Source organism: Pleurodeles waltl, chromosome 4_1, assembly GCF_031143425.1.
Source record: "Pleurodeles waltl isolate 20211129_DDA chromosome 4_1, aPleWal1.hap1.20221129, whole genome shotgun sequence".
Taxonomy (NCBI): Eukaryota; Metazoa; Chordata; class Amphibia; order Caudata; family Salamandridae; genus Pleurodeles; species Pleurodeles waltl.
The window spans coordinates 130,066,352-130,094,308 of NC_090442.1; the positions used below are offsets into that span (position 1 = coordinate 130,066,352).

The 27,957-nt window shown below is 48.7% G+C and overlaps 1 protein-coding gene across 1 annotated transcript in view; it reads right to left on the reverse strand.

Annotated features, from left to right (window-relative positions):
• The window catches only part of LOC138287135 (cathepsin 8-like), a 123,161-nt gene that overhangs the window by 38,740 nt on the left and 56,464 nt on the right, over window positions 1-27,957 (reverse strand). Inside the window, exons 5-6 of the mRNA XM_069227494.1 lie at window positions 24,074-24,262; window positions 21,420-21,602 (exon numbers count right to left, since the gene is read on the reverse strand). Coding sequence (XP_069083595.1) covers window positions 21,420-21,602; window positions 24,074-24,262 — 372 coding nt within the window. The remainder of the gene's footprint in view (window positions 1-21,419; window positions 21,603-24,073; window positions 24,263-27,957) is intronic.

Here is a 27,957-nt window from a genome sequence, read left to right on the forward strand (position 1 = left end):
ACATAAGTAGCTCTGTAATCATGTCTCAGACCTGCCACTGCAGTGTCTGTGTGTGTATTTTTACACTGTAAATTCGACTTGGCAAGTGTACCCACTTGCCAGGCCTAAACCTTCCCTTTTCTTACATGTAAGGCACCCCTAAGGTAGGCCCTAGGTAGCCCCAAGGGCAGGGTGCAGTGTATGGATAAGGTAGGACATATAGTAATGTGGTTTATATGTCCTGACAGTGAAATACTGCCAATTTCGTTTTCACTGTTGCAAGGTCTGTCTCTCTCTCATAGGATAATATGGGGGCTACCTTTAAATATGATTAAAGTGTAGATTCCCCTAGAGAGTAGATGGACATGTGGAGTTTGGGATCCCTGAACTCACAATTTAAAAATACATCTTTTAGTAAAGTTGATTTTGAGATTGTGAGTTTGGAAATGCCACTTTTAGAAAGTGAGCATTTTTCTTGCTTAAACCATTCTGTGACTCTGCCTTGTTTGTGGATTCCCTGTCTGGGTCAGTTTGACAGTTGGGTTGTTTTTCACCTCACACCAGACAGTGACACAAAGGGAGCTGGGGTGTAATCTGCATTTCCTGATTAGCCATCTCTGCTAGGAGGGAGGGGTGGAGTGGTCACTCTCATCTGAAAGGACTGTGCCTGCCTCTGACAATGCTGTCTCCAGCCCCCTGGTGTGTGTCTGAGGCCTTGCCTGGGCAAGGCAGGATTTCACAAGAAGGTGTGAGTCCCCTTTGAAGAAAGGTGACTTCAAAGACTAAAATGGGTATAAGAATGGCACCCAAACTTACAAACTTCAGAAACACTTCTGGAATCAAGGGGAACCTCTGCCTGGAGAAGAGCTGATCGCTGAGGAACAAGTGCTGCCCTGCCTGTGACTGTGCTTTGTGGAGCTTTCCTGCAGTGCTGCTTCTGCCAGAGTAAGAGGGCAAAGACTGGACTTTGTGTGCCTTCCATCTTGAAGAAGAAATCTCCAAGGGCTTGATGTAGAGCTTGCCTCCTGTTGTTGAAGTCTCAGGGATAGCAAAGACTTCTTCCTGCCAGCACCTGGAGTCTCTGGAGAGACCCCTACTCTGCTCTGTGGTGCCCTTCCAGTTCCTGGGACCCTGAAAGGAGAGGCTGGCAGCCTAAGGACAAAAATACACGCACCGCGCACCGTGCGGAGAAAAGATCGACGCGAATCCGATCGCGGCTGAGAAAACGACGCGACGCCGGCTCCGCAGCTGAGAAACGACGCCGCAGGAAACGCGACCGGAGAATCGACGCCCGGAGCAGGAGAAACGACGCGCAGCATCGCTGACGAAGGCTGAGAGATCGCAACCAGCGCCGCGGGACTTTCGGACCGTCGCGTGGCTGGCTTTTTCGACGCGCCTCGCCGTGCCGAGCTGTTTTCAACGCATATACCCGTGCAGGGTTATTTTCGACGCACACCGCCCGTGCGGGGTTATTTTTGCCGCAAATCAGGTACATTTTCACGCTAGCAGCGCTAGTGTGTTGTTACAACTACCTAAAGACTCTTTTTATTTTAAACCTTTTAAAAATCATAACTTGACTTGTGTATGTTGGATTTTTGTCGTTTTGGTCTTGTTTTGTCTAGATAAATATTTCCTATTTTTCTAAACTGGTGTTGTGTCATTTTGTAGTGTTTTCATTAAGTTACTGTGTGTGTTGGTACAAATACTTTACGCCCAGCACTCTGAGGTTAAGCCTACTGCTCTGCCAAGCTACCAAGGGGGTAAGCAGGGGTTAGCTGAGGGTGATTCTCTTTTATCCTAACTAGAGTGAGGGTCCTTGCTTGAACAGGGGGTAACCTGACTGTCAACCAAAGACCCCATTTCTAACACCTGGTGTAACAATGCTCCAGGGCACTCCAGCTAGTAGAGATGCCCACATCCCGGACACAGCCCCTACTTTTGGCAGGAAGTCCGGAGGAGATAATGAGAAAAACAAGGAAGAGTCACCCTCCATCCAGGACAGTCCCTAAGGTGTCCTGAGCTGAGGTGACCCCTTCCTTAGAAAATCCTCCCTCTTGCTTTGGAGGATTTAGTCCAATAGGATTAGGGATGTGTCCCCCTCCCCAAAGGGAGGAGGCACAAGGAGGGTGTAGCAACCCTCAGGGACAGTAGCCATTGGCTACTGCCCTCCAGCCCTAAACACACCCCATAAATGTAGTATTTTGGGGTGACCCTGAACCCAGGAAAAGAGATTCCTGATGACCTGAACAAAAAGAAGGAATGCTAACCTGAAAATCCTGAAGAGAAGATGGAGGCCACAACGGCTTTGGCCCCAGCCCTACCGGCCTGTCTCCAGATTCAGAGAACCTACAACAGCGACGCATCCAGCGGGACCAGCGACCGCTGACGACTCAGAGGACTGCCCTGTAACCCAAAGGACCAAGAAACTCCCGTGGACAGCGGCTTTGTCCAAAGCAACAAGAAGAACCCATCTTTGAAGGGACTCTCACCTCACTCCTGAAACATGAGTCCCCAACACTCTGCACCCGATGTCCCCGGCCCGTGTCCAGAGAAACCAACACTGCAACGAGGACCCCCAGGCGACTCCCACGATGTGGCCACCGAGACGCCCTCCCTGCACCCCCACGGCGACGCCTGCAGAGAGAATCCAGAGGCTTCCCATCACCGCGACTGCCCGGTAACAAAGAACCCAATGCCTGGAAGAAGCACTGCACCCGCATCCCCCAGGCCCAAGAGGTACCAACTACTGGTGCAGGAGTGACCAGCAGGCGGCCCTCATCGTTGCCCAGTCGGTGGCTTGCCCGAGAAGCCCCCCTGTGCCCTGCCTGCATCGCCAGAGTGAACCCCAGGTCCCTCCATTGAAACCAACACAAAACCCGACCCCTACTTTGCACATTGCACCCAGCCACCCCTGTGCCGCTGAGGGTGTATTTTGTGTGCCTGTTAGTGACCCTCCCAGTGCGCTACAAAACCCCCCCTGGTCTTCTCCCTGAGGACGCAGATACTTACCTGCTAGCAGACTGGAACCGGAGCACCCCTAGTCTCCATAGGCACCTATGTTATTTGGGCCCCTCTTTGACCTCTGTACCTGACCGGCCCTGTGTTGCTGGTGCTGGGTGTTTGGGGTTAACTTGAACCCCCAACGGTGGTCTTCCTAAGCCCTGGAGACTGAACTTGTAAATGCTTTACTTTCCTGCTAAACTAACTTGTACTTACCTCCCCAGGAACTATTGAATTTTGCAGTGTCCACTTTTAAAATAGCTTATTGCCATTTTATGCCAAACTGTGTACATTACTGTTTTACTTCAAAGTTCCATATTTACCTATGCCAAGTACCTTACAATGTATGTACTTACTTGAATGCGGAATCTTGTGGTTCTAAAATAAATTAAGAAAATAATATTTTTCTATATAAAAACCTATTGGCCTGGAGTTAAGTCTTTGAGTGTGTGTTCCCATTTATTACAAAAAATGCTTATCACTACCCTCTGATAGGCCTACTGCTCAACCACACTACCACAAAAGAGAGCATTAGTATTATCTATTATGGCCACTATCAACCTCCAGGGGGAACCCCTGGACTCTGTGCACACTATCTCTCACTTTGAGATAGTATATACGAGCCAGCTTCCTACATTACTATTTTAGAAATACCACTTTTAGAAAGGGAGAATTTCTCTGCACTTAAAATCCATCTGTGCCTTACAGCCTGTCTCCAATCCACATCTGGGCTGGGCTGGGCTGGGCTGGTTGACAGGTTTCTTGTGCATTTCACCCAGACAACCACAAACACAGGACACTCAGTCACGCCTGCACTCATCTGCATACTGAATGATTTTTCCTGGGCTGGAAGGGTTTCAAAGGCTACTGGCCTGCCCTCACACAATGGACTGCCAAAACTCCTACTGAGACCCTGGCACACTGACCTGTACTGAAAGGGGAACTTGTGCACTTCAAAACCACTCTTTGAAGTCTCCCCCACTTCAAAGGCATTTTTGGGTATATAAACTGGGTCTCTAACCCCACCAACTCAGACACTTCTGGACCTGAACCAGCAACCTGTCAAGAGGAACTGCATGGCTGCCCAAAGGACTCATCTGGACGGCTTTGCTGAGAAGGACTGCTGCCCTGCTGTCCTGCTGCCCTCTGACTTTGCTGAGAAGTGCTCTCCAAGGGCTTGGACTGAGCTTGCCTCCTGTTTTCTGAAGTCTCAGGGCCAAAAATACTTAGGCCCTCATTATGAGTCTGGCGGTCTTGAGACCACCAGACTCGCCGTGGCGTTCTCACCGCCACGGAGCTGACAGTGAAGACCGCTGTATTATTAGTTGTGGGGTTTGGCTGAAGCCAAACCTCCACAACTCTGCTGAGCCCGCCGGTGAGGTTGCACCGCCGTGGCCGGCGGTGACCTCCTCCATTCCAGTGGCAGGCCTCAAACCACTGTCTGGATTACGAGGTTGCACGCCGCCAGACTTTATGTGGCGGTCACCCTGCAACGAAAAGCCTGGTGGTCACGCACCCGGTGACAGGAATCTTCATTCCTGTCGCCGGTACACACACACATACATGTCAACACACATGCACACATCCCCCCCACCCGTTCGTACACTCACCTGCACTCCCCTCACCCCTTGAAGCATGCATGCATTTACAAACACACCCATTCAGCATACGCATACATGCACTCAGACACACCCACTCACTCGCATTCATCCACACAGGCACCCCATACATGCGCACATACACGCACACACACATACACTCCCAGACACGCACGCATCCAGCGGCCCCTCCGCAAACACACACACACGCACCCAAACACACCACAGGCCCCTTCTCCCCCTTTCGGATGGCCACTTACCCTTCCATCGAGGAGAATGTCTGGGAGGGGTGGGGCCTGGCAGTGTTCCCTCTCTGCCACCACAACACCAGCAGGACCTCGCCGAGCCGTATTGCGGCTCATAATACAGAGAGCGGAGTCATGTCGACGTGGTGGTGTCGGAGAGGGAACAGCCTCTGCACCACCGACCGCCAGAACGAATGATGGCTGCTCTGCGCCTCAAAAATGGCAGTGAGCAGCCACCACTCATAATTTGGCAGTCTACTGACCGCCAGCACTGGCGGTTGAATGGCGAGTTCAGCTTTGGCGGTCAATGGAAATGACCGCCAACCACCAAAGTCGTAATAAGGGCCTTAATCTCTTCAGGAAATTTCTTGTGCACCGAAAATCGACGAACAGCCTGCCGGAAATGACGCACAGCTGTGGTGCGACCTACAAATTGCCACACAGACAAACCGTAATGACGCAGCCTGACTTTCCGAATGAAGAATGGATGCAACGCCTGCATCGGCCTGGAAATTCAATGCACAGCCCTACTGGATCAATGCACAGCCAAACTGTAACAATGCAGCCCGACTTCCCGAATGAAGAATCGACGCAGTGCCTGCTGTGCAAAAGAAAATTTGACGCATCACCATAGTGGATCGACCCAACACCTGTGACTTCATCCCGCACGGCCAGGATTTCCCTGCATCGTCCCTGGGCGTCAAAGTCAAAAAGATCCCCAGTGAGGGCACAAGACTGCGTGCTGGATATTGATGCAAAGCCCCTTGCAGTGTGGAAAGAAATGACGCATCGTCTGTGCCACACCAGAAAATCCGACACACACCCTATTTTTCCACGCATCTCCTCCTTTGCGGTCTCTGTGCATGTTATTTTTGACGCAAACCAGGTACTTTGTGCAAACAAGAGAAAACTGTTGATTTCTAAGATTTAAGACTCTTTTTAATCTTGCAAAAGTGATATCTCAATTTGTGCTTATTGAATCTTTATCGTTTTGACCTTAATTTAACCAGATAAATATCATATGTTTTTCTAAACCTGTGTGGTGTATTTTTGTGGTGTTTTCACTGTGTTACTGTCTGATTTATTGCACAAGAAATTTACACATTCCCTTCTAAGCTAAGCTTGACTGCTCAGTGCCAAGCTACAAGAGGGTGGGCACAGGATAATTTGGATTGTGTGTGACTTACCCTGACTAGGATTGTGGTCCCTATATGGACAATGGTGTATACCTCTGCCAACTAGACACCCCATTTGTAACAGCCATCTTCAAACAATTGGTAATCACTTGAAAATGTGGTAATCTGATAGGAGGTGATTTTTCATCCAGTCCTCATAGTCTTCTACTGCAAACCTCAACCCGCGGTTCCATTATTGTACTGACCAAAACAGTCTGGAAAATCCTGTTTGGTAACGATTTAACAGAGCACCTACTTCATTGGAATAATAATTCCAAATGTACATTTATTACTAAAAGGTTGCAAGGTTGCCACTAGACTTTTGTGTGAAAATTGATACTTTCGCAATGATTTCAATATATTGCATACTCACTGTTCTCATCCTTTTGTACACACATATATTTTTGTCTAACTTACCCCTGAGAGTGTAGCTTCCCCCACAGTGTAAAGCCACACAAGGTGTGCTCTCCTATACAAAACACTTCCAAGTTGGTTACTTTTATGCCAATTGTTGGTAAAATTGCATTAGGGCGTAGACAAATGGAAGTTGGGAAACAATGCAAACTATATAAAGGCTAATAATTGGGAGCTTTCAAAATCCCTGTTTGTGTAATAAAAAATTCACACCACCCTTGTCCCAGTTTGCCATGCCATAAAGCCATGTCCTGGGACATTCTCTCCACCTGAAAACTAGCAGAAGAGTTCAACAAGTAGGAAATCCTCTTTGGGTCACTCTCTGACCATTACACATATTCACCTAAGAGATTGAAACATCAGCGTTTCATTGGTCATCACTGATCATTGGATTCCATTCAAGGATAAATGTGCCTGCCAACTGAATTTGAATTTCTAGCTTCATTCTGCACTTAGATCCACCTCAAATATTCTTCTCCTGGATAAGGTGAGGCAAGAAAGGTGCAGCCACTTAGGGAGAAGTGGGAGGCATCACAATGTTTTTGTAGAATCATGGGGCAACCGCACAAATAATTGACCCTCTGTGGAGAACAACTGATGCAGCTCCAATAGGTCTCAAGCCAATTAACAATAAGTGCAGGATTCAACTGGTAGAGTGCCTTATGTGAAATGTTGCTTGCTTGAAGCCAAGACTAGTGCCCCCTATGTCATCAGGCAGCAAGAGTCTGATCTATTGTGACAGGGTGGACACCAATCAGTTAACTCCACCTCAACAATCATGAGAAGGAGTGGGGAGTGATCTTATCTCAGTGGGTTGCAGAAATCAGAGCACAATAAACCTTAGATAGTTACTAAGGGCTTCTTTAAAGTTTGGCTGATGGGTTACTAACTCACAAAGGTTTCAGATATCCCATCCGCCTTATTATAAGTGCATTATATGTTATGGCCCTTGCAAATAGGTGGATGAGCTTGTTATAAGGTTACTACTCAGATAATAAGACTGCATACTAAAGATGACAGAACTTCAGAATGTGAGAGACTAAATTCGTCCATACCATCAGAAACTGTCTACCCAATTCCTGGGTACCTCCCAGTGCCTCATCTGAACCTCCTAACCAAGCGGGGTGGAAGGTGATTATGGCAACCTATGCATGATACTTAGGTGGTCATTTAGACATTGTGAGTAAAAGCAGCCTACTGCCGCGGTGACGGCCACCAAAATACCGCTACCATTCGTCTGCCAGATTATGAGCACTGCTGGGCTTCTGAAACAATAAGGGTGGAAATCCAGCAGTGACCAAACTGGCGGCCGGTGGTAAGTTGGGGCTGCTACCACCAGCACCGTCACATCAGTTGAACACCCCCAGCCATATCATGACCTGTGATACGGCCTGGCGGAGTTCAGCAGGCGGGCGGTGGTGGTGGTAGCAGTGCCCCTTCCCTGCCGGACTACCTCCCCGGAGCAGGTAAGGTGATCGTCCGACAGGGGAGGGGAGTGGGAGGGCGGGGGGCGTGTGGTGCGCGTGTGTGTGTATGTCTAGAAGAATGCATGTATGCCAGTGTGTATGAATGCATGTATGGATGAATGTAAGTTAATGGGTGTATGCGTGGTGTGTGTCTGTGTGCGTGTATGGGGGTGGGGGGCTGTGTGGATGAACTGGAGGGGCCGGGAGTTTAGTGTGTGTATGGGAGTATGGGGGGGTGTATCTGAATGTCGGGGTGGGAGGGTTAGTATATGTATGGTGGGGTATGGAACTGAGTTTGGATGGAGGGGGGTGTCAAGTGAGTGTTGGGGGAGCCACCTACCGGTGACAGGAAAGGAATTCCCTGTCACAGGTAGGGCCTACTGCCATGATTTTCGTGGCGTAGCTAACGCCACAGAAAACATGGTGATAGGCTGGCTCAGACTGCCAGGGGCAGTACCCTGTTGGCCGCCGGGCTGGGGATTCACATCCCCGGCCCAGCGGCTCATACCGCCATGGCAGTATGAATGGCAAATTGGCCAGTTGGTTGCAGCCAACCCGCCAATCTCATGATGTGGCGGTAGGTACCGCCAGCCTGTTGGTGGTACTACCGGCACATTAACCTGCCAGGGATATAATGAGGGCCTTAGACTCCTCAGAGAGAAATGGAAACAGATCTTACTATTTTGTGGCATTATTCATGCATGCCCAGACGGGACACAAAGATGTGTGATAAGTTTTCAATACCCTTATTGAAACAATCACAATCTGGCATAAAGCAAATGAGCTGCAATAATTAGGGAGATGAAGAAAAGCAAAGTAATCAGCATTATAAACATGGTAAGGAAAATTAAAAATCCAACCATAGTGAATGTGGTTCTAAATGTTCCTACCTAACCCTAAGACTACGCTGAAAGCATAATGGGTGTACGCTTCTGCCTGGCCGATCTAAGGGATTAACCGCATCCCCATACCTGAAGACATTGTCAGGAGTCAGCCTGGGGTATAGATGGCAATCCTCTCATGCAGCTGGTAGATTAGCACCAGCAAAGCTGCATGCTGAACTCAGCACTCGTCCCAGGACGGTTGTGGTTGAAACGCCCTCTGTCCCTTACGGGTCAGTGCACTGTTTATGTAATAAAGCAATACTGTGTTAGAAGCACAGCTTTGATGCAATGCTGTGTCTAGATCTTAGAAGCTGTCTCCTGAACGGGCAACATAAGAACTAGGATATTGTGCACAGTGTTCCTACCTTCAAAAGAAAGTAATGATTACATGGTGTGCAAAGTCTAACTAAACAAGCAATTCATACCATAGATTTTTAGAAGACTATCATGCAAGAAATGCATGTAAATGTCAATACCAAAAGCAGCTTAGCTAAAACAAATAAAATATGAAATATAAAATCAAGCTAAAAACAGGGGTAACCAACACAGGGCCAAGAGGTCCTTACAACAAGCAGTCCATTATGTTTGTGAAGGAAGGAATAACTGTCTGCCAAACTCTAAATCAGGCCTTAAGTATGCACACTGCCGTACAACAAACTCTTACACAGATGACAAGAAGAGAAAATCAGAACTCAGACAAGAGAAAAATGAATTCCTGTAGTTAGGTTTGAGCATAAAAGTTGACTGGAACCATTTTGAGCCATTTTGAGCCATTGCAAATTCAATAGAACTAAATCATATTTGCTTGGTACACATTTGCACGTGGGAGAGTTTTGACCCTCTCCTGCGAGGGGTATTAACCTATACTGTTTTCTGCCTCATTCTCAGAGCTATGCCCTAACTCCTCTAAAAAGACTGGGTCATTATTGGCTCCTCTTTGAGTCACAATACTAAACTGTGAATAAGGACTCTGTCATGGTGTTTTGTTATATCTCCGACTCTTAGTAGTCGGTAGCAGGTATCCAGTGTGCTTCATGTTTGTATAAAGTGCATTTGTTTTGCAGTTTTATTTAGCGCAAGCTCGACCAGAAGGTGTTGGAGCACTTTACATGAGAAGCAGTTACATTACACAAGGACACATTCATTTTTGTAGGCATAGGGAGATTTGCTGATTTTCCCTGAATCACAGGATGTTGGGCCGAGGCGACGATTCAAACATAGTTCCCCGGTTCCAAAGTTGGCAGCACTGGCTGTTACGCCTACACTCGCTTCTCCTGCTATTCAGCTTGTGACATCATCACAAGTGGCCTCAGACCTGATAATGCAGTCAGTTCCCTTCCTTGAGCAAGGGTCTAACAGGACACACATTAAACCCTCATGGCCAGCAATGGTTAGCAGCCATCTCACTTGTACCTCTAGTGCAGACTCATCATTGATCTTGGCTTTTTGTCTCTTTGGATATCACCACCAGAAAGACATTAGTGGGGGTTGGCATCTCAACAAACACAGCCTACCCTTTGACGCTATCAGGGACAGAGGCTCAGATACTGAATAAACCCATTGCACATGGACGTCGATTCACCAAAATGCTAAGGGTAGCCGAAGTGACATCATATACCTTTGGAGGCCAGAGGTCACCAAGGCAGTGCCAGCGGTCACAAGGGGCAAGTCAGGTGCCGCAGCTGCTACAACTAAATGCCAACCATGCCATTGCATATTTTCTTTTGTTTTGCAATTTTTTATTGAGCATAAAACCAAAACAGACGATACAACAGGCTGAGGGAGGGGACAATCATGCATACAGAAGAAAAAATGGGTGATGATGGGACATTGACACCCCCTGGAGACCAGTGTGAGAGGCTGGCTCTGTTGGGGGGCAGGGTAGGCGGCAACCTAGGTAGGGGAGGAGGAGGACATGACTTGGAGATATGTCTCCAATGTTGTGAAAGGTGGGGAAGATACACAAGAAAGTACGGGGTTCTCTTAACGAGGGCGTCGCGGATATCAGCGTAGCCCTGGGTTGTATGTGTTCCTATTTGGGAGGGTAATGTCAGTGAAATGTCAGTAGGTAACTGCAGAGTGCATGCGCGGGGAGGAACAGCGGGGGGAGAAAATTCCTTTTACGGACTAGGTGGTCTCACACACTATATAGTGTCATGCTTCATCATTTGACCACCTAGACCCACCCAGGTAGGACAGTGCCACCTGGGCGGACTCAACCTCACTGTTAAAGGAACAGGAGGGAGTGCATAAATAAACTTGTTTCTGGAAATATCGGGATCCAGCTAATCTACTGAAAAAATTAAAAACACCTAAGCAGACACCTGTGAGGAGTAACAAATTTAATAGTGGTGTTTGACTGGTGTAGTTAAAACGGGGGTTGGGACACCTCTGTGAGGACAAGGACTCACAGGGTCACCTAACTAATAGCCAACATGTTTCTGCCCTCAGAAGTGAGCCAATGAAGGTCTCGGGGCATTCGTCAGGGCCTAGGATCCCTACGTCTCACGTTGGAGAAAATTACTCTATGTGAAAGTCAAAGAGTGTGAAATAAAAGGTCTACCTTACCCAAGGAAATACCTTGAGGCGGCCCTTTCATAGAGGCTGCTAGCCTCTGGTATCCAGGAGGGGGAGTGTCCCCTTATAGTCAAACATACATCAAAGGGGGCGCTCGCCGTGCGCCTATATCGTCCTCTCCTTGGACCGCTCGCTCTCGTTAAGAGAAGCCCGTACTTTCTTGTGTATTTTGAGTTATAGGGAGCTAAGTACGGTGTGTTCCTCCACATTTGTCCCTCCTTCTCCCTCCTCCTCTCTCCATGTGTAATGAAAGGTGGGGAAGAGTCATTTGGCAAATGTCCTGACAGCGAGGGTGTGCTGACGTTTCTCCATGGGCTGGTCTAGTCATTGAGTGGTTGCTCAGTAAGCCATCAGGTTGGGAATATGAAGAAATGGAAAGGCAAGGGTGATGCACTTCTATGAGGCTACCGTGGTACCATATACATCATAGTAGGGGGGGAGAGGAGGCCAATGAGGGCCTAAGGAAAGGAGGTGTGTTCCACAGGAGATTTGAGTAGAGGGACCTGGAGAAGGATTATGTGGGTGTGTGGGGGCGAGTGTGAGATGCATATGACAAAGTACAATCCGGGGATATGGGGCAGAGATGGCATGCGGAAGAAACGTAATAGGAGGCATATCAGGGAAAGGGGGGCTGAGGGGGGGTGAAATGGGAAGGGACAATCGGGAAGGTATCAGTTGGAGAGTGGGGATCAGCGGGAAGGAAGGGTTGGTGCATGCATGGAGTAGACAGGTATGGGCGAGGAGGTAAGTGTTGCATGGCTGTAGGAGGCTGGCCTGGTTTGTAGTGGGTACCTTCGGTCCTAACACCTTACACCAGGTCCAGTTATCCCTTGTTAGTGAATGTAGTAGTGTCCTAGCAGCTTAGGCTGATAGAGGTAGCTATACCAGAGCAGCTTAGGCTGAACTAGGAGACATGCAAAGCTCATGCAATACAACTTATAGTTACACAGTACTTATACACAAGTGAAGACAATACTCAGTGTTACCAAAAATAAAGGTATTTATTTGGGTGACACAGTACCAAAAATATCTTAGAGACAATACTCCTTCTGGAGGTAAGTATTATCCACAATATATAAACTAGGCACCAAAAGTAGACAAGTAAATAGTCACAGAACAATGCGAACAGTAGAAAATCATATAGAATGCAATGGGAGAAAATAGGTCTAGGGGCAACACAAACCATAAACTAAAAAAGTAGAATGTGACTCACAAATTCCCCCCTAGACAAGTGCAGTGTGTGCAGAATCACTGGGAGAGTAAGAATACAATAAAGGTAAGTAAATTACCCCACCCCAGAGCCCAGAAAAGCAGGAGTAAAGTACTGTCAGTTTCCTTAGGACACACTACACCTCATTTTTGGGATTTTGCAGCAGCCAACCAAGTCTGCAAAGAACAAATGCTGGGTTATTGGAACTGAAGACTTGCAGAGGAAGGGGACCAAGCCCAGAAGTCGAAAGAAGTTCCAGGAAGGACAGGAGCCCCTGCCAACCCAGAAGAGGGTGCAAAAGAAGAGTCCCCGTTTAGTAGAAGACTGCAGAAATGCACCCTAGGAAGATGCCAAAGGGTTCCTGCATGATGCAAAAGATGTCCCACGGCGTGGAGATCGTTGCAGATGAGATTTCGTGTTGGAAGGCGCCAACAAGCCTTGGCTATGACAAAAGTGCGTTTTTCATCACAATGGCGCTGGATGGACCTGGGGGACTCAACTGTGTGTGATGAGAAAGAGGGGTCTCTAAGCACTTGATAGAGCCGCAGGATCTGGGTTCAAAGGAGGTGCAAAATGCGGTTGATGCAGCACAACAAAAGAAGGTCCCACGCTGCCGGAGAACAACTCAGCGAGTTGAGCGTCGCAGGGTGCAGTGCTGGGGACCTGGGCCGGGCTGTGCATGAAGGAATTTTGCAAAGAGTGTACAGAGGCCTCAGGAGGTGAAGAAGACACAATACACAGGGGTACTGTCGTTCTCGGGGAAGGCAAGGTCTTACCTCCTCCAAATTGCATCAGCAGGACCTCAGGACAGTCTATGTCAATGTTGTGCACCCTCTGTGTCTTTAGGAGCCCGCTCGTTGCTGTGAGAGGAGTACCAGGGTACCGGTTGTCGCCTTTGAAGGTACCTGCTTGGAGCAGGGGAGTGAGTCCGTCACTCCACAGGAGATTTCTTCGGTACTTCTGGTGCAGGATGAAGGCAGTGAGTCCCCAAAGCATGCACACCGTTGAAACTGTTGCAGTTGCTGACTTGGAGCTGAGGTTGCTGAAGAAAAGTGTCTCTTGTAGACACTTTGTTGCAGTTAGAGTGTTTCTTGGAGCAGGCTGAGGTTGATCCAAGGTCAGAAGAGTCTGAAGTTGTTGCAGAGGATTCCTGAAGGAAACTTGCAAGCAGAATCGGAAGAGAACCCACAGGAGAGACCCTAAATAGCCCTGAGAAGGGGATTGGCTACCTTATCAGGTATGGACCTATCAGGAGGGGTCTCTGACGTCACCTGCTGGCACTGGCCACTCAGAGCCCTCCAGAGTGCCCCCACACCTTGCAAAGCAAGATGGTTGAAGTCTGGGACACACTGGAGGAGCTCTGGGCACCTCCCCTGGGGTGGTGATGGACAGGGGAGTGGTCACTCCCCTTTCCTTTGTCCAGTATCCCGCCAGAGCAGGGGAGAAAGGGTCCCTGAACCGGTGTAGACTGGTTTATGCAAGGAGGGCACCATCCGTGCCCTTCAAAGCATTTCCAGAGGCTGGGGGAGGCTACTCCTCCCCAGCCTGTAACTAACACCTATTTCCAAATGGAGAGGGTGTAACACCCTGCTCTCAGAGGAAATGCTTTGTTCTGCCTTCCTGGAACTGGGCTGCCCAGATCCCTGGAGGGCAGAACCCTGTCTGTGAGGTGGCAGCAGCTGTAGCTGCAGTGCAAGCCTCAGAGATCTGGTTTGGCAGTAGTGGGGGTCCATGGTGGAGCCCCCGGGATGCATGGGATTGGCTCCCCAATACTAGATTTGGAATGGGGGGACAATTTCATGATCTTAGACATGTTACATGGCCATATTCGGAGTTACCATTGTGAAGCTAAATGTAGTGCACATGTGTAATGGCGTCCACGCACTCACGAAGTCCTGGGAAATGGCCCTGAACTATGTGGGGGCACCTTTGCTAGTGCAAGGGTGCCCTCACACTTAGTAACTTTGCACCTAACCTTCAGCAAGTGAAAGTTAGACATATAGGTGACTTATAAGTTACTTAAGTGCAGTGAAAATGGCTGTGAAATAACATGTGTGTTATTTCACGCAGGCTGCAATGACAGGCCTGTGCAAGGGTTTGTCTGAGCTCCCTATGGGTGGCAAAAGAAATGTTGCAGCCCATATGGGTCTCCTGGAACCCCAATGCCCTGGGTACTGAGGTACCATATACTAGGAACTTATAAGGGGGGTCCAGTATGACAATTGAAATTGGTAAATGTAGTAACTGGCCTACAGTGACAAATTTAAAAGCAAAGAGAGCATAAGCACTGAGATTTTGGTTAACATAGCCTCAGTGACACAGTTAGGCACTACACAGACATACACATTAGGCCACAAACTATGAGCACTGGGGTCCTGGCTAGCAGGATCCCAGTGAGACAGGCAAAACATACTGACATAGAGGTTTTTATCCATAAGCACTGGGATCCTGGGTATCAGGGTCCCAGTGACACAGTAAAAACACACTGCCACACACTCACAAACAGGCAAAAAGTGTGGGTAACCATGCTAGAAAGAGGATACTTTCTCACAATGACTGTATTCAGACCTCAGTCATCTGGAGGAAGGGGGTTCAAGTTTGTAGAAGGACATCCACTTTGTTGCAGGTTGTAGATGGTGCTTTCGTAGGTCGCCGTATGATACATCGCCGTGAGCCATTCATCGTGAGTGGAGGGAGTTGGAGAGTGCCAGTGACAGAGTATACAGAGCTTGGCCATGATGAGTGCTGTGTGAATTAGGCAGGTTTGTGGGCGGGTAATGTCAGGTGGGTTCACGTCCTCGTGCAGGAAGATCAGGAAGTGCAAGGGTGGAGTTCGGAGGGCAAGTCTCACGGAGTATCCTCCCTTCTGCCTCCCAGTAGGACCTGATGGAAGGGCAGTCACAGTTGATATGTACCAGGTCGCAGTGAGCAGTAGGGCAACACCAGCACCTTGCATGGGATAAAAGAACCACCACTCTTAGCTTAACAGACATCCAGTACCAATCATGGATTGTTTTGAACAGGCATTTCACCCACGCTTCCCTCGCTCCATAATCACAAGTCTCTATAAGTTCTGCCCACTCTTCCACGTCAAATTCTGTTTGTAGTTTCAATTGCCAGGACCCTGTATTGTCACTTTCGCAGCTGCCCACAATGTTCTCTAGGACAAGACCAAGCCCTTGTTGTTGCTGAGATAGGTGGAGACGTGGGAGCGTAGCTGAGCTTTCTCTTGAGGCGCACGGTATCGTGAGATATTCGATCTCCATGGCTTGTGTCCTGGGGAGGTAATTATCAGGTCCAGGGCGAGGAGGAAGGGTGAGCGGGTTGAAAGTGCAGCTGCAAGGAGTAAGGAGTCTCGGAGCCTCGATACTGTCTTCTGGGAGGCCACGAAATAATCTGTTCTGGATTGGATGCAGTGAACGGAGGAGATGAAGGAATATTCCATGTTCCTCAGATGAGCTCGGCGCCAGGTATCGACCAAGCCATGGCTGGACATGACATCAATCAGGAGGGCCCTGTTGGCTTGGTTGTAATGATCCAGGAAACCAGAACGATCAAGCACAGGATGGGGGGAAAGGTTCCAGTCCTCCCGAAGAGGAAGTGTGTGGCCCCGATTTCAGTTATCAGATGGTTAAGTTGGAGGAAAAAAGGATGTTTGGGGCCCCTGGGGGCATAGACCGAGCGGGGGCATAGGACACAGTCTTTGGCAAGGACGTAGCGGCCATGGGTATCTGACCATGTTTTCAGGACAGTGAAGGGTTGAGTATTCCGTAAGAGGATGGCAACTCCACATTTCCTAGTCAGGCCTGTGGACGGTGTTGGAGCTGTCGGGTAACTGCTAGGTATCGTCCTGCCCACCCAGTCGTGGTGCATTTGTCGTATTCGAGTTGGGACAAATGTCTTTCTTGAAGTAGGGCAATATCTCCCCGCTGAGATTGTAGGTAAGCCAGTATTTTCTTCTGTTTGATATAGTGGGTGAGGCCATGAACATTTAATGAGATGACATTTAGGGTAGGGGGTTGTCATGCGGGGCCAGTGTGGGACATCAGGACAGCGGCCGGGGTAGGCGGTAGTGAGGTGGGGTTTTGGGGTAGTAGGCTGGGTCAGGGAAGGGAGGATAGGATAGTGGAAAGGGAGGGTACATAGAGGGTGTCCTTCAGTCACCAGGGTAGGAGATGAAGTCTACTGCCTCCGGTGGTGTAGGTCGGGGCAGGGGGTCAATGGGGTATGGGGAGGGCGGAGTGGTATGTAGGCTGGGTAGGAAGAGGTGGAGGATGAACAAAAAATATGTGTGGAGAGGGTGCGGGGGGAAGGAGATAGCACTAAGGTAGTTCCGGAGTGAGGGATAAACCCCAGTGCGGGCTGGAAACTTCTAACTGCGGACCTGAGCTTGCGTGGCTCATGCGCCGGAGGTCCTACAGTGTATCAAGGGAGTTGGAGAGGGTTGCAAGAGGATAAGGGCAGTCGGGGTCAGCTGACACCTTGCTTGATGGATAGGGGAATACTCATAGTCCCATATTAGTATGAGGAGAGGATCCAATACTGTCGAGGTCAGGGGATCAGGTGATGAGGATCCGCTATCCCTTCAGACAGTGGATTTATGGACGGAAGTTGTTGTGCTCCTGTGGCCCTGCATTTATGTTGTGATATCTGCTGTAAAAAGAGGGCAGAGGAGGATGTGGAGAGGAACGCGGAGATGCGTGGTAGCAACTAGGGCTGTAAACAAGCAGTGCAGAGCACAGTCCCTACAGGCTCTGTGGGGTAATGCGAGGGGTCGTGTGGAAACAGCATGTGCGCGCCAAGGTGCCTACACAGGATCCCATATTAGGCCCAGGAGTCACAGAGACAGGAGGGGTACTGCGTGGGTGGCAACTGAGGTTGGGAGGGGGTAGTCTACCAAGCACGCCTCAGTGACCTGGCAGAGTGGGATGGTATATGGTATGTGATGTACTTTATGTGTTGGGTGCTGTGGGATGTGTCCAAGAAAGCATCCAGCAGTGGGACAGGAGCAGGTGGGGGGCGCTCGCCTATGGGTGATTGGCAGCATAAGCAGTGGGTGGTGTCATAGCAGTGAGTGGTGCATGTCAACAGGGCCGCATGTCAGGCATGGGAGCTCTATCAGCCGACGCTTAGGCAGGGGCTAAGGTACTACTTCGAGGGTAGTAATCACAGGCAATAGGACACCACCGTCACTTGTCCCAGTAAAGTGGGTCCAGGCCAGTGGGGCCAAGAGGAGATTGAGCATGCGTGGTAAGTTGTGTGTAGGATCCTTGGTATGTGAAGGGTATATCTTGGCCCTGTAGCAGAGCCTAGGACATTCATTGCAGCGTAATGGGGCTCTGCACCCCTTGGGACCATGGTGACGAAGGCTGATGTTTGAGGGTCTAAGGATGCATGCATCTAAACAGTGATATGAAAAACCAACCACAATCAACAAGCAATAATCAACAATCCGTTGTACGGGAGAGGACAGGTGCCATGGACCACTGCCTGTAATTGTGCAATAGTATTAAGAAACATTGCATAGAAAACCACGCTAACATTAGGTGGGAAAGAGTCAAGGGTTCTGCAGACATCAGTTCCGTGCACACATCCACAATATACTTATCTGGTCAGGGGCATGTGTCAGGGAGGCAAGAACCCACCGTCGCCATGGCAGCAGGGTAGTCTATTCCTGGGGAGGTGCTCCTCAGTCCTCAGCAGGTGAGGGCTTCATGAGAGACCTGGACTTGTCCCTGCCATGACCCTGAGTGAGGGCCACCACTGCCTCAAGGGCCGTTTCTTTATCTTCTTGCGACCTGGGCTGTCGTTCTGTGGGTCTACCTCGTTTTTGGTTCTGATTCCCACCAAAGCCACATCGGTCCCAGAGGATCAGGGGATTCAGAGATGTGCCCTGTGTGCATGAAACGGTCTGAGCTTAATTGAGGGAGAAGTCCATGGGTTGTAGCAGGAGGTCAGCTAGGAATTGGCATAAGGCTTGATGGTCATAAAAGTCTCTACATTTGCCATCTTTTGTAATCCACATGCTTGCGGGTTCAAACAGGCCCAATTTAATGTCCATTTGCTGTACCTGGGGCCTAGGTGCCAGGAATGCTCTCCATTTGTCGTTGGTGTCGCTGGAGAAGTTTGGGCAATTTGCAATTCCAGACCCCATAGTCCTATGGCCCGTGGGCACGGGCAGCAGTTAGCAGCTGTTGTACTTGGTGTAGGAGTAGTGTAGAAAACAAGCAATGGCTGGACGCAGCTTAGCATCATGATCTTTATGTACAGGGCCTATATGATGTGCACACTGGCGCTCCGGGGGTGGAGGAGGGACTTGAGACCTGTGAGAGTATGAAGGGTGTTTGCAAGGAAGGCTTTGACATCTCTGCCTTCCGCTTGCTCTGGGAACCTAAAAAAGCAGAGATTGTCCCTGCGGCTTCTGTCTTCGAGATCTGTAAGTTTGTCCCGAAGGTACTGCAACTCTTGGTCCCTGTTCGGCGTTGATTTGAGTTTATCTTCCATGAGTGAGAGGTGGTGTTCCATGTCTGTCACCTTATCCTGGAATCCAGCGATGTCACTATGGATAGACCTGGATTCCGCAGCAAGGTCAAAGATCTTGGTATCCATGCCCTCCAACCTCCTGCCAACCGCTGTGAGCTCTTGTAGGATGCGTTCCATTGAGACATCTGTTTTGGGTATCTGGGAGGCACCTGGCGTGTCGGAGACAGCTGACGTTGATGGTGCTGATGCAGTCTGGTGATGGATGAGGGCCTCTGAAAAGAGCAAATGACGGGCTGGTTTACCGGTAGGCTTGTTCCCGGGCATCGCTGTCCTGGGGCGACACTGCCAAGGGGGGAAGGGAGTCCATCTGAGTGCAGAAAGGCGATGATAGAGGCTCGATTATTTGTGTGATGCCAGGCGGTATGGTGTGCCAGTTGGGCATACGGAGGTTGCAGAACAGCACAGGAGTTCAATTGTCCACAGTTCTGTGGCCTGCCGGGGCTGTGCCTGGATGACCGGATAGCCCTTGGTTACCTGGAGACCTGGTTCTGAGCTTGGGGAGGTGGGCACAAGTGGGTCGTGGTACACCATGGGTGGGATATAGTGGAGTAGGGGCTGTCAGTCTCTTGGTCCCAGCCCTCTAATGGGGGGGAAGGGGGGGACAGCAGACTTTCCTCTCTCCGTCACTAGGCAGTACTGGACCCTGTGGTCGAGGCCGAGGGCAGCACCGTGGTGGACAGATGGCGAGAATGATGGTGAGGCGAGGTGCTGGATGAAGGCCAGGGGACCAACAAGACCTGAAAGTTTGTGGCATCAAGGGGGTGAGGTAGGAGGGGATGGCCTCAATCGATGAAGCGGCCGTGCGTGGCCGTCCACGCATGGTCCACTGGTAAGATCCATTTTTTATGTTTGAGGGGGCGATCGACATCCCACGCTCCTCCGCCTCGTCGTTATCTGTGTCAGTCTGGGTGGAGTGATGGGGTAGGGACCCCTGGCCTCCCCAAGGGTGACTGCTGGGTAGGGCCCCCCCAGGAGATGTTTGGCAGGATTTGGGAGGTGTTTGCCAGGGCCATAGCGCAGTGCGTGGGGTCAGGTGTTGCTGTCTTCAGTGCCTCCAATGCGGAGCGGAGACTAAGGGAGAAGCTTGAAAGTTTGAGAGTCACAGGGGTCAAGGCCCCTGTCTGCTGGACTGTCCCCAGAAGAACTGGGCATTCACAACTCACCTACCAATGTTAGATGGAGGAAGCAAGCTCCACATATGCGCCACTCAGCTGGATCCCTGCCAGGTGGTGTTGGAGCTGCACCGTTAATCGCAGCTCAGGACGTGATGCCTCTGGTGTGTAGCGCCCTCCCACCGGATGGCATAGGTATGGGTTGGGGGGGTAGGATGCCCCCGAATTGGCACTCCGATATCAGTCGTTCCTGTCCACTCCTCCTAGCAGGCGGTGTCAGGCAGCAGTCCCATCCTCCCAGTTATGTGCAATAATCGAGCCTGCGGTTTGTCACAGGGCCCTAGGCCCGGGTTCTGGGTGCCGACGGCTGGCCTCAAGGGGGATTCCAGGGGTCATCACGAGCCAGGGATTTGGGCTCAGAATGCCGCCGGTGTCATGCGGAAGTGAGAGGAGGAAGGTGAGCCAGAACCGCCCCTCCAGCTCCTCGGCTCTACTGCCAGGTTCTCGTTCCATCGGTGCGCAGAGCTCCTCTAGCAGGCGGACATTTTCATCACACTGCCAAGCCACGCTTCCATTGCATATTTTCGACGTCTGTTTAGGTTGAAGGATAAACTCAGACAATTTGCAGTGCGGCATCTGCCGGAAGAGATGCTGAATGCATCCTTTGTTCAGGAGCTTGGACACAACACTAGAGTCCCCAGACTGTTTCTCACTTGATAGCGGACCTTACTTTCATGTATATTACCTTGGTAGGAAAAATAGTTTTGTTATTTTCAACAAATTTACACAACACAATTAGAACAACAAACGCCCTACAATTTCCCTATAAAACAACAAATACCCTACCGTTCAATCTGCCATAAACCTGTACTACTGCCGTGCAGTGGGATTTCTCCGATGACTTCTCTGTTTACAGAAAGTGGGATATCTTTGAACTACCACTACTAGGATCTGTTGTGTCGGGAAAGAATGTTTATGAAACAGTCGAGCCATGTTCAGCCAAATTGGAACACACAGGAGCACAAGGGAAAGCTGGTTATGTGCAACTCCCGTGCCCCATGATGTGCTCCAACTTCTACTGGTCACCTTGAATGTCCTTCAGGGATAAATATAGTGCCCTGTGAATTGATGATTCATGCACACAGTGCCCTTCTGGACAACATTTTCAATAAATAAATCTGAAGGCCTTTATCATTATTGTAATTGAGAGACTTACCCGTTCAATATATTCGTAATCCTCGGTCATCATAATTCCCTTTGTACTGACATATTTAAAGGCACTTAATGGTGAGCCTTCGCAGCAGCCTTCACTTCCTGTGTCGCAGTCCACAAGCTGCTGCTCGCTCAGGTCAAAGAGTGCTTTATATTTGATGCAAAAACGAGTCTCTATGACGCCGACCTACGGGAAAGAAACATTAGTGCCTGCTCGGCCAACAAAAGAAAAGTCACCGCCGCACTCAAAATACACACACATCTCCAAAACACTGCCACATTGGACAATTCCAAGATGGTTTCACACAAGGTATTCGCATAGAATCACGACAATGTGCAGTCTAGTTTCTGGTCCAGACATGAGACGGAAACTGTATTATTCTGTGGCAGGGAATTAAATTATGCGGTTATGGCTGCCGCTCCATTCCCATGGGATCAATGTCTAACTCTCTGTTTTTAGGTGATCAATAGCTGAGTCTCTCTCCTCATGCAATCAACAGGTACCTCTCCATTCTGAATCTGTTAGAGCAGTCAACTGTCTCCAACACTATTACTCATCTAATCAATTAAATTCAAGACTCTACTGTGGCCTCTAATTCCTGTTGATAATATGCAGGTTTCAACGGAACAATGAGACATCCTGTCCAAGGCACTATTGGCCATATTAACAAGCCCCTTGCGTCACCAAAACGTCACTTTCAGCGACGCTCTGGTGGCGCAATGCCCTGCGCCATATTTACAAGGTTGCGTTAAGCCACACAAAAGTGGCTTAACGCCACCTTGTAAATATGGGCCCCCCCAATGCAGTTTTCTGTGGCAGAGGGGCATGCAATGGGTGTTGCTGTGGGCATATCCACGCTACACTCATTGCTTTTTAATGCTGCCCCAGAATAACAAGGATTAGTAAGCCTGAGGCAGTGTCAAAAACTAACACCACCCCAGAGGTGGCATTAGCATGGCACAATGACGAGAAATACTTTTATTTCTCCTTGTTTTTTGCTTTTTCTATGTGTGCTGCATTCTGCAGCACAAATTGAAAGAGCAAAACACCATGAATGATTGTTTATGTGCAGTAAGGTCCCTTCCTGCACATAAACAATCATTACCTGCAACACAAGCACCCTTGCACTATGGTGCAAGGTTACCTGCGTTGGCACTAGGCAGCTAAATTTAGCATCATCGGAAACGCAGGGGTGCGCCGTATTCACATAAATACATTGCATCCCTACGTTTCTGATGTGATGCAGTGACACTGTCAATTTTGGCAGAGCGTCACGCAACTTTATTGTGAATCTGCCCTTGATTGTCTTAGAAGAGAGAATGAGTAAAAGTGGTGTCAAGTGGAAGAGGTCAACAACCCTCCTAGGATATATTACCTCTCCAAAACTGCCTTCCACATCATCCACCTACACATTTTCTTTGGTCATACCCTCTCCTTTTCAAAACCACACACTTTCTTTGGACCACCCTCTCATTTTCAAAACCACACAGTTTCTTTGGTCACACCCTCAACTTTTCAAAATATTTGGCAAACCTACTTCTTCCAAGACCACAAGCTCAGCCTAAACTTATAAATTAATGGGAAACAGAGGCCCATATTTATACTTTTTTTGCGCCGCATTTGCGTCATTTGTTTACGCAAATTTGGTGCAAACTTAACTCCATATTTATATTTTGATGTTAGACATGTCTCACATCAAAATATAGGAGTTGGCACCATTTTTTGGATGAGTGAACCTACCTTGAGTCAAAGAGATGCAAGGTAGGCGTTCCCATCCAAAAAATGGTGTTATCCCCATAGCCCCATATTTATCCCCCATGCTAAAATGATGCACGGGTGGGAGGAGGGGCTAAATATTGGTGCAGAGCTTAAACCACAGGTGCCCTCCCCAAGCCCCAGGAACACCCCACCCCCACCAGAGGGACACCAGGGGATTGGGGACCCCATCCCAGGGAAGTCCAGGTAAGTATTTTTTTTCTATTTTTTTTTTGCCATCAAGGGCCTTAACTTGTGGCCCCCTGCATGGCACAGGGTGCAATGGCCATGCCCAGGGGACACTTGTCCCCTGTCCTGGCCATTGGGGTGGTGGGCATGACTCATGTCTTTCCTAAGACAGGAGTCATGTTTTTGGAGGTTGTGTGCCAGGAAATGGTACTAGTCTGGTTAGAGGCTTTATTTTCTGATGCACAACCCCCTCCATCCCTTTGGCCACCCCTACCCGGCTACTATCTTTTTCGTCGATGCTAGCCCCAGTTTAGCGCCGGCTAGCGCCATTCAATAAATATGGTGCCCGGCTGGCATTGTGAAATGTTTGCGGCAAAATGTTTAAGTATGGGCCACAACCAGTTTGTAGAAGGTAGTGAACTAAGCCAACGCATCAGATGTACAAGAACTAGTCAAAATGAAGTGCAGCAACTAACTGCCAGCTGATAAACAGATCCCATCACAACTCTACTATAGAATAACTACATAATTCACGAGAGTGCAATAATGTAGTTAAAGTATTGTGAATTTTGTTCACATGTGAGCCACCCTGGCATACCAGACCTCCAGACCACACAGCAACTCATCCTTTTGAGTCTGATGAAAAATACAGCGCTGTGCCAAGGGAATGGCGCTGCCATGCATGTCTCAAAAACTAGAATATGAAAGCTTACCGTGGTGAATGCCCAGCCAGATTTGCATAAGGAACCTTCATTTTTGGGTTTTGTAACACAGTTTTTTCCTCTCCAGTCGACCTCTTTGGGAAGGTCGAAAGCAGTTCTGTATAATTTATCGACTTTCGTGGGTTTCTCCGCAGATCGTGGAGCCCTGAAACATCCCCTTGAGTTTCGTTCATGTGTTGTCTATATAATATAAATACAATTAAATGTTAATATGTAGCTGTTCCTGATAACTGACCCTCACCATTAGAGATTACAGAAATGTATGCAAACAGTGACATCATTTGTTGGTAAGGGCAGGTAAGTACCTACACTTAGCAATAGGCCACTAACCTCCACTTGGGTCCAGTTAGGTCTCAGTAAATTTAACCCAGCTCAACACTTAGCAGCTTGGCAACGAGCGACAAGGCTTAACTTAGGAGACAGAGGGTAAAGCATTTAAATATCACAAAACAGCAATTAAATAAAACACAGGAAACAGTTTAAAAATCCAAAACCAATTTATAAAAATAGATTATATTTTTATCTTTAAAATTACACAAAAACGAATAAAATCAGATAAGGGGAACCGGAGATATGAATTTGTAAAGAATTATTGTTTTTTTAGTGCCTAGAAACAAAAAGCGCCAATCGGGTCATCTGGTTGCACCTCGACCGGCGCAAAGTCAAAGTTTAAGGCCGACCGCGATGGAGCCCTGCTCGGCTACAGCTCGCGGGAGGCCTCGGTCAAAAGTTTACCTTCGGTCTCTTTTCTGAAGATTTTCTTCAGCGGGACGAACCTGCCCGTCCAATCCGACCTCCTGGAGGGCGTTGCGGGAGCCCTCGGTGGAGATTTTAACTTCGGACTTAGTCGTTTTTTCGAGCTGAAAATCCTTCGACCGGGGTAAACCTGGATCTTGATCCGACGTCCTTAGAGCCCTCCTCGGATACACTGGCTGGGAGGTCCCGGTCAACTTTTTATCTTTGGACTTAGTCTCTTTTTTGGAGATCTTCTTCACCGGGGCGAACCAGCAAATCAGGCCAGGTCGCGGTTGAGGTAAGCCGGCTAGAGTTGCCGCGGCGTGTCGGTCCATCTATGGAGCTTTTTTTCAAAAGTTCTCCAAACTTCTCCAAACTTCTGGGTCTTCTCCCAGATGTTCTTTTAAGGTTCTTTTGGGGTCCACAGCTCACCCCAAGGGTCCAGAAGCTCTGAGATGATCCTTGGGGGTGCGGACTACAACTCCCAGAATGCACCTGGCGCGAACTCCTTTTTGGCCACTGGGCAGTGGTCAGCTGGTTGCTTTCTTCAGGAGTTGGTGCGGGTGACTCTGGTTAGCAATTTTTCGTCTGTAGCAAACAGGGAGTCCCTCCTTGAACCAGTTGAAGCCAGGCAAAGTCCTTCTTGTGGTGAAGCCCAAGTGTGCAGCTGGTGCAGTCCTTCTGAGTGCAGGTTCCAGGTGCAGGCTAGGGGTTCAGCAGGGCAGTCCTTCTTCTCCTTTGGTTCTTCCTTGTTGGATGTGGTAGGGAACTGAGGTGTTGGTGCAGGTCTGCCAGTTTTATCCTTGCTCCTGGCTGAAAAACAGGGGACTCCTGGTTCTCCAATCAGGTGCAGGGTCCTTCCCACTGTGATGACCACTTCCTGGGAAGTGTGGCAAAAATCAATCCCAGGAGGCAACATTCCTCAAAAATCCATCATGACTAAAAATGATTTTTGGAGGTTACATCTGGCTGAGCCCACCAACTGGTGTGGCTAAAAATCACAAACACACCCCTCTCCTGCCCTCTCCTAAACTAATAAAGGGGGCACCTAGTTGTCTGGGGTTGCAGGATGTGGGGGTGTTGCTGGGGTGCTGCAAATGTCCTTCTCTGCCTTTGAAGACCAGTTTGGCAGCCCTCCCCCTTCCTGCCTCACCATCTGCTGAGGGGGAATTCCCTCCTACAGGCACATTTCTTTGTGTGAAACCAGGCCACTTCACACCTCATCAAGGCAGCCTGGCCAGGCTGCCAGAGGCTGGCCAATCAGAGCACAGCAGTAAAAACAATGCAGGGCTGAAATTGCCAAATTTTCAGGTAAAGTTTAAAACTCTTTACCTGAACAAGTTATATTAAATCCAACAACTGGAAGTTGTGGGATTCATTATAGCAATTAATTTGATACCAAACTCTTTGTATCCACTACTTAAGGGGACTTTAAAAATTAAAATAAAGTCTCCCCATTCTAGCCTATGAAGGCCATTCACTACAATGAGGGAAAAACGAATTTGGCTGTTTTTACCTCACCAGGGCTTATAAAACTACTTTTATAAGGTCCCTGCTTATAGTTACATGGCACCCAGCCCTAGGGGCACATAGGGCACACCTTAGGGGTGACTTATATGTAACAATAAGGTAGTTTAAGACTTTGGAACTACTTTTAATTCCAAAGTCGAATTTGCATATAACTTTAATTTAAAAGCAGCCAGCAAGGCAGGCCAGCCTTTAAAATGACACTGGGCACCTCAGCAGTGGGTGCACCACCTATGCTGTCGTCCCTAAACCTACATGCCCTACCATATACTAGGGACTTATAGGACTTATTATAATTAGCCTAATTTGCATATTGATTTTACACAGAGCACAGGCCCTGGGACTGGTTAGCAGTACCCAGGGCACATCAGAGTCAGGAAAACACCAGCAAAAAGTGGACAATGGGGGAAAAACGTTAGGGGGCCTCCTCAATCAGCCCTGTTTTCTCACATCATTTCACTAAACTTCCAGGGTACAGGAAGTGACAGCAAAATATTTTTTTAAATAATGATATGACACAAAAAAGTTGTCAGGTGACTGACCATGATGCCTTCACAAAGCAAAGAAGGGCATATTTAGCATTCCTTTGTATGATGTGTTTTGTAGAGGAGGAGACAGATATTTATCATCAACATCATATTCTGATAGCCTAGTATGGATTGTATCCATATTGGTGGACAGATTCTCCTAAAAGGTTTTATTTGAGGGCGTTTAAAAAATTCTGTTCGAATCTACACACTTTTGCATATGTGGAGCCAAAACATTTAGACAGAGCAAATGAGTCGCTTTTATGGCACCCATCTATGCAATGTCGCTTATCAAATTGATTTAGAACTTAGGGGTATATTTATACCTACTTTGCGCCGTTTTAGCGTCATTTATTTTGACGCTAAAACGGTGCAAAGTTCACTCTATATTTATATTTTGACGCTAGACCCGTCTAGCATCAAAATATAGGGCTTAGCGCCATATTGTGTATGCGGCAAACTATCTTGCGCTAATTAGATGCAAGGTAGGCGTTCCCATCCACAATATCACGCTAACCCTCTTATGCCTTATTTATAACCAAATAATGATGCTAAGCCTGCTTATCACCATTATTTAATGACTGGGTCTGACCAGGCGTAAGGGGACCTGTGGACCCATTTCCATGGCTAAACACCATGGAATGGGCCCACAGGTGCCCACCCTAAGCTCCAGGAAACCCCCACACGAGAGGGACGCCATAGGATGGGGGACCCCATCCTGGGTAGGTAGAAGTATAATTATTTTTTCCTTGCCATTGGGGGCCTCTTACATGGGGCCCCCTGCCTGGCACTGGGTATGATGGCCATGCCTAGGGGACACTGGTCCCCTGTGCTGGCCATTGGGGTGGTGGGCATGACTCCTGTCTTTACTTAAACAAGAATCATATTTGGGTGGTAGTGCGTCAGGAAATGACTCTAGGCTCGATAGCGGCATATGTATTGCCGATAACCAGCCTAGCGTCATTCCTGGACCACTATCGCCTTTTCTCCTCCTGCCACCCCCCGGCTAGAGTCTTTTCTGTAGACGCTAGCCTGTCCTTTGCTCCACCATGCGCCAATCCGATAATATGGCGTGCGGCTGGTGCT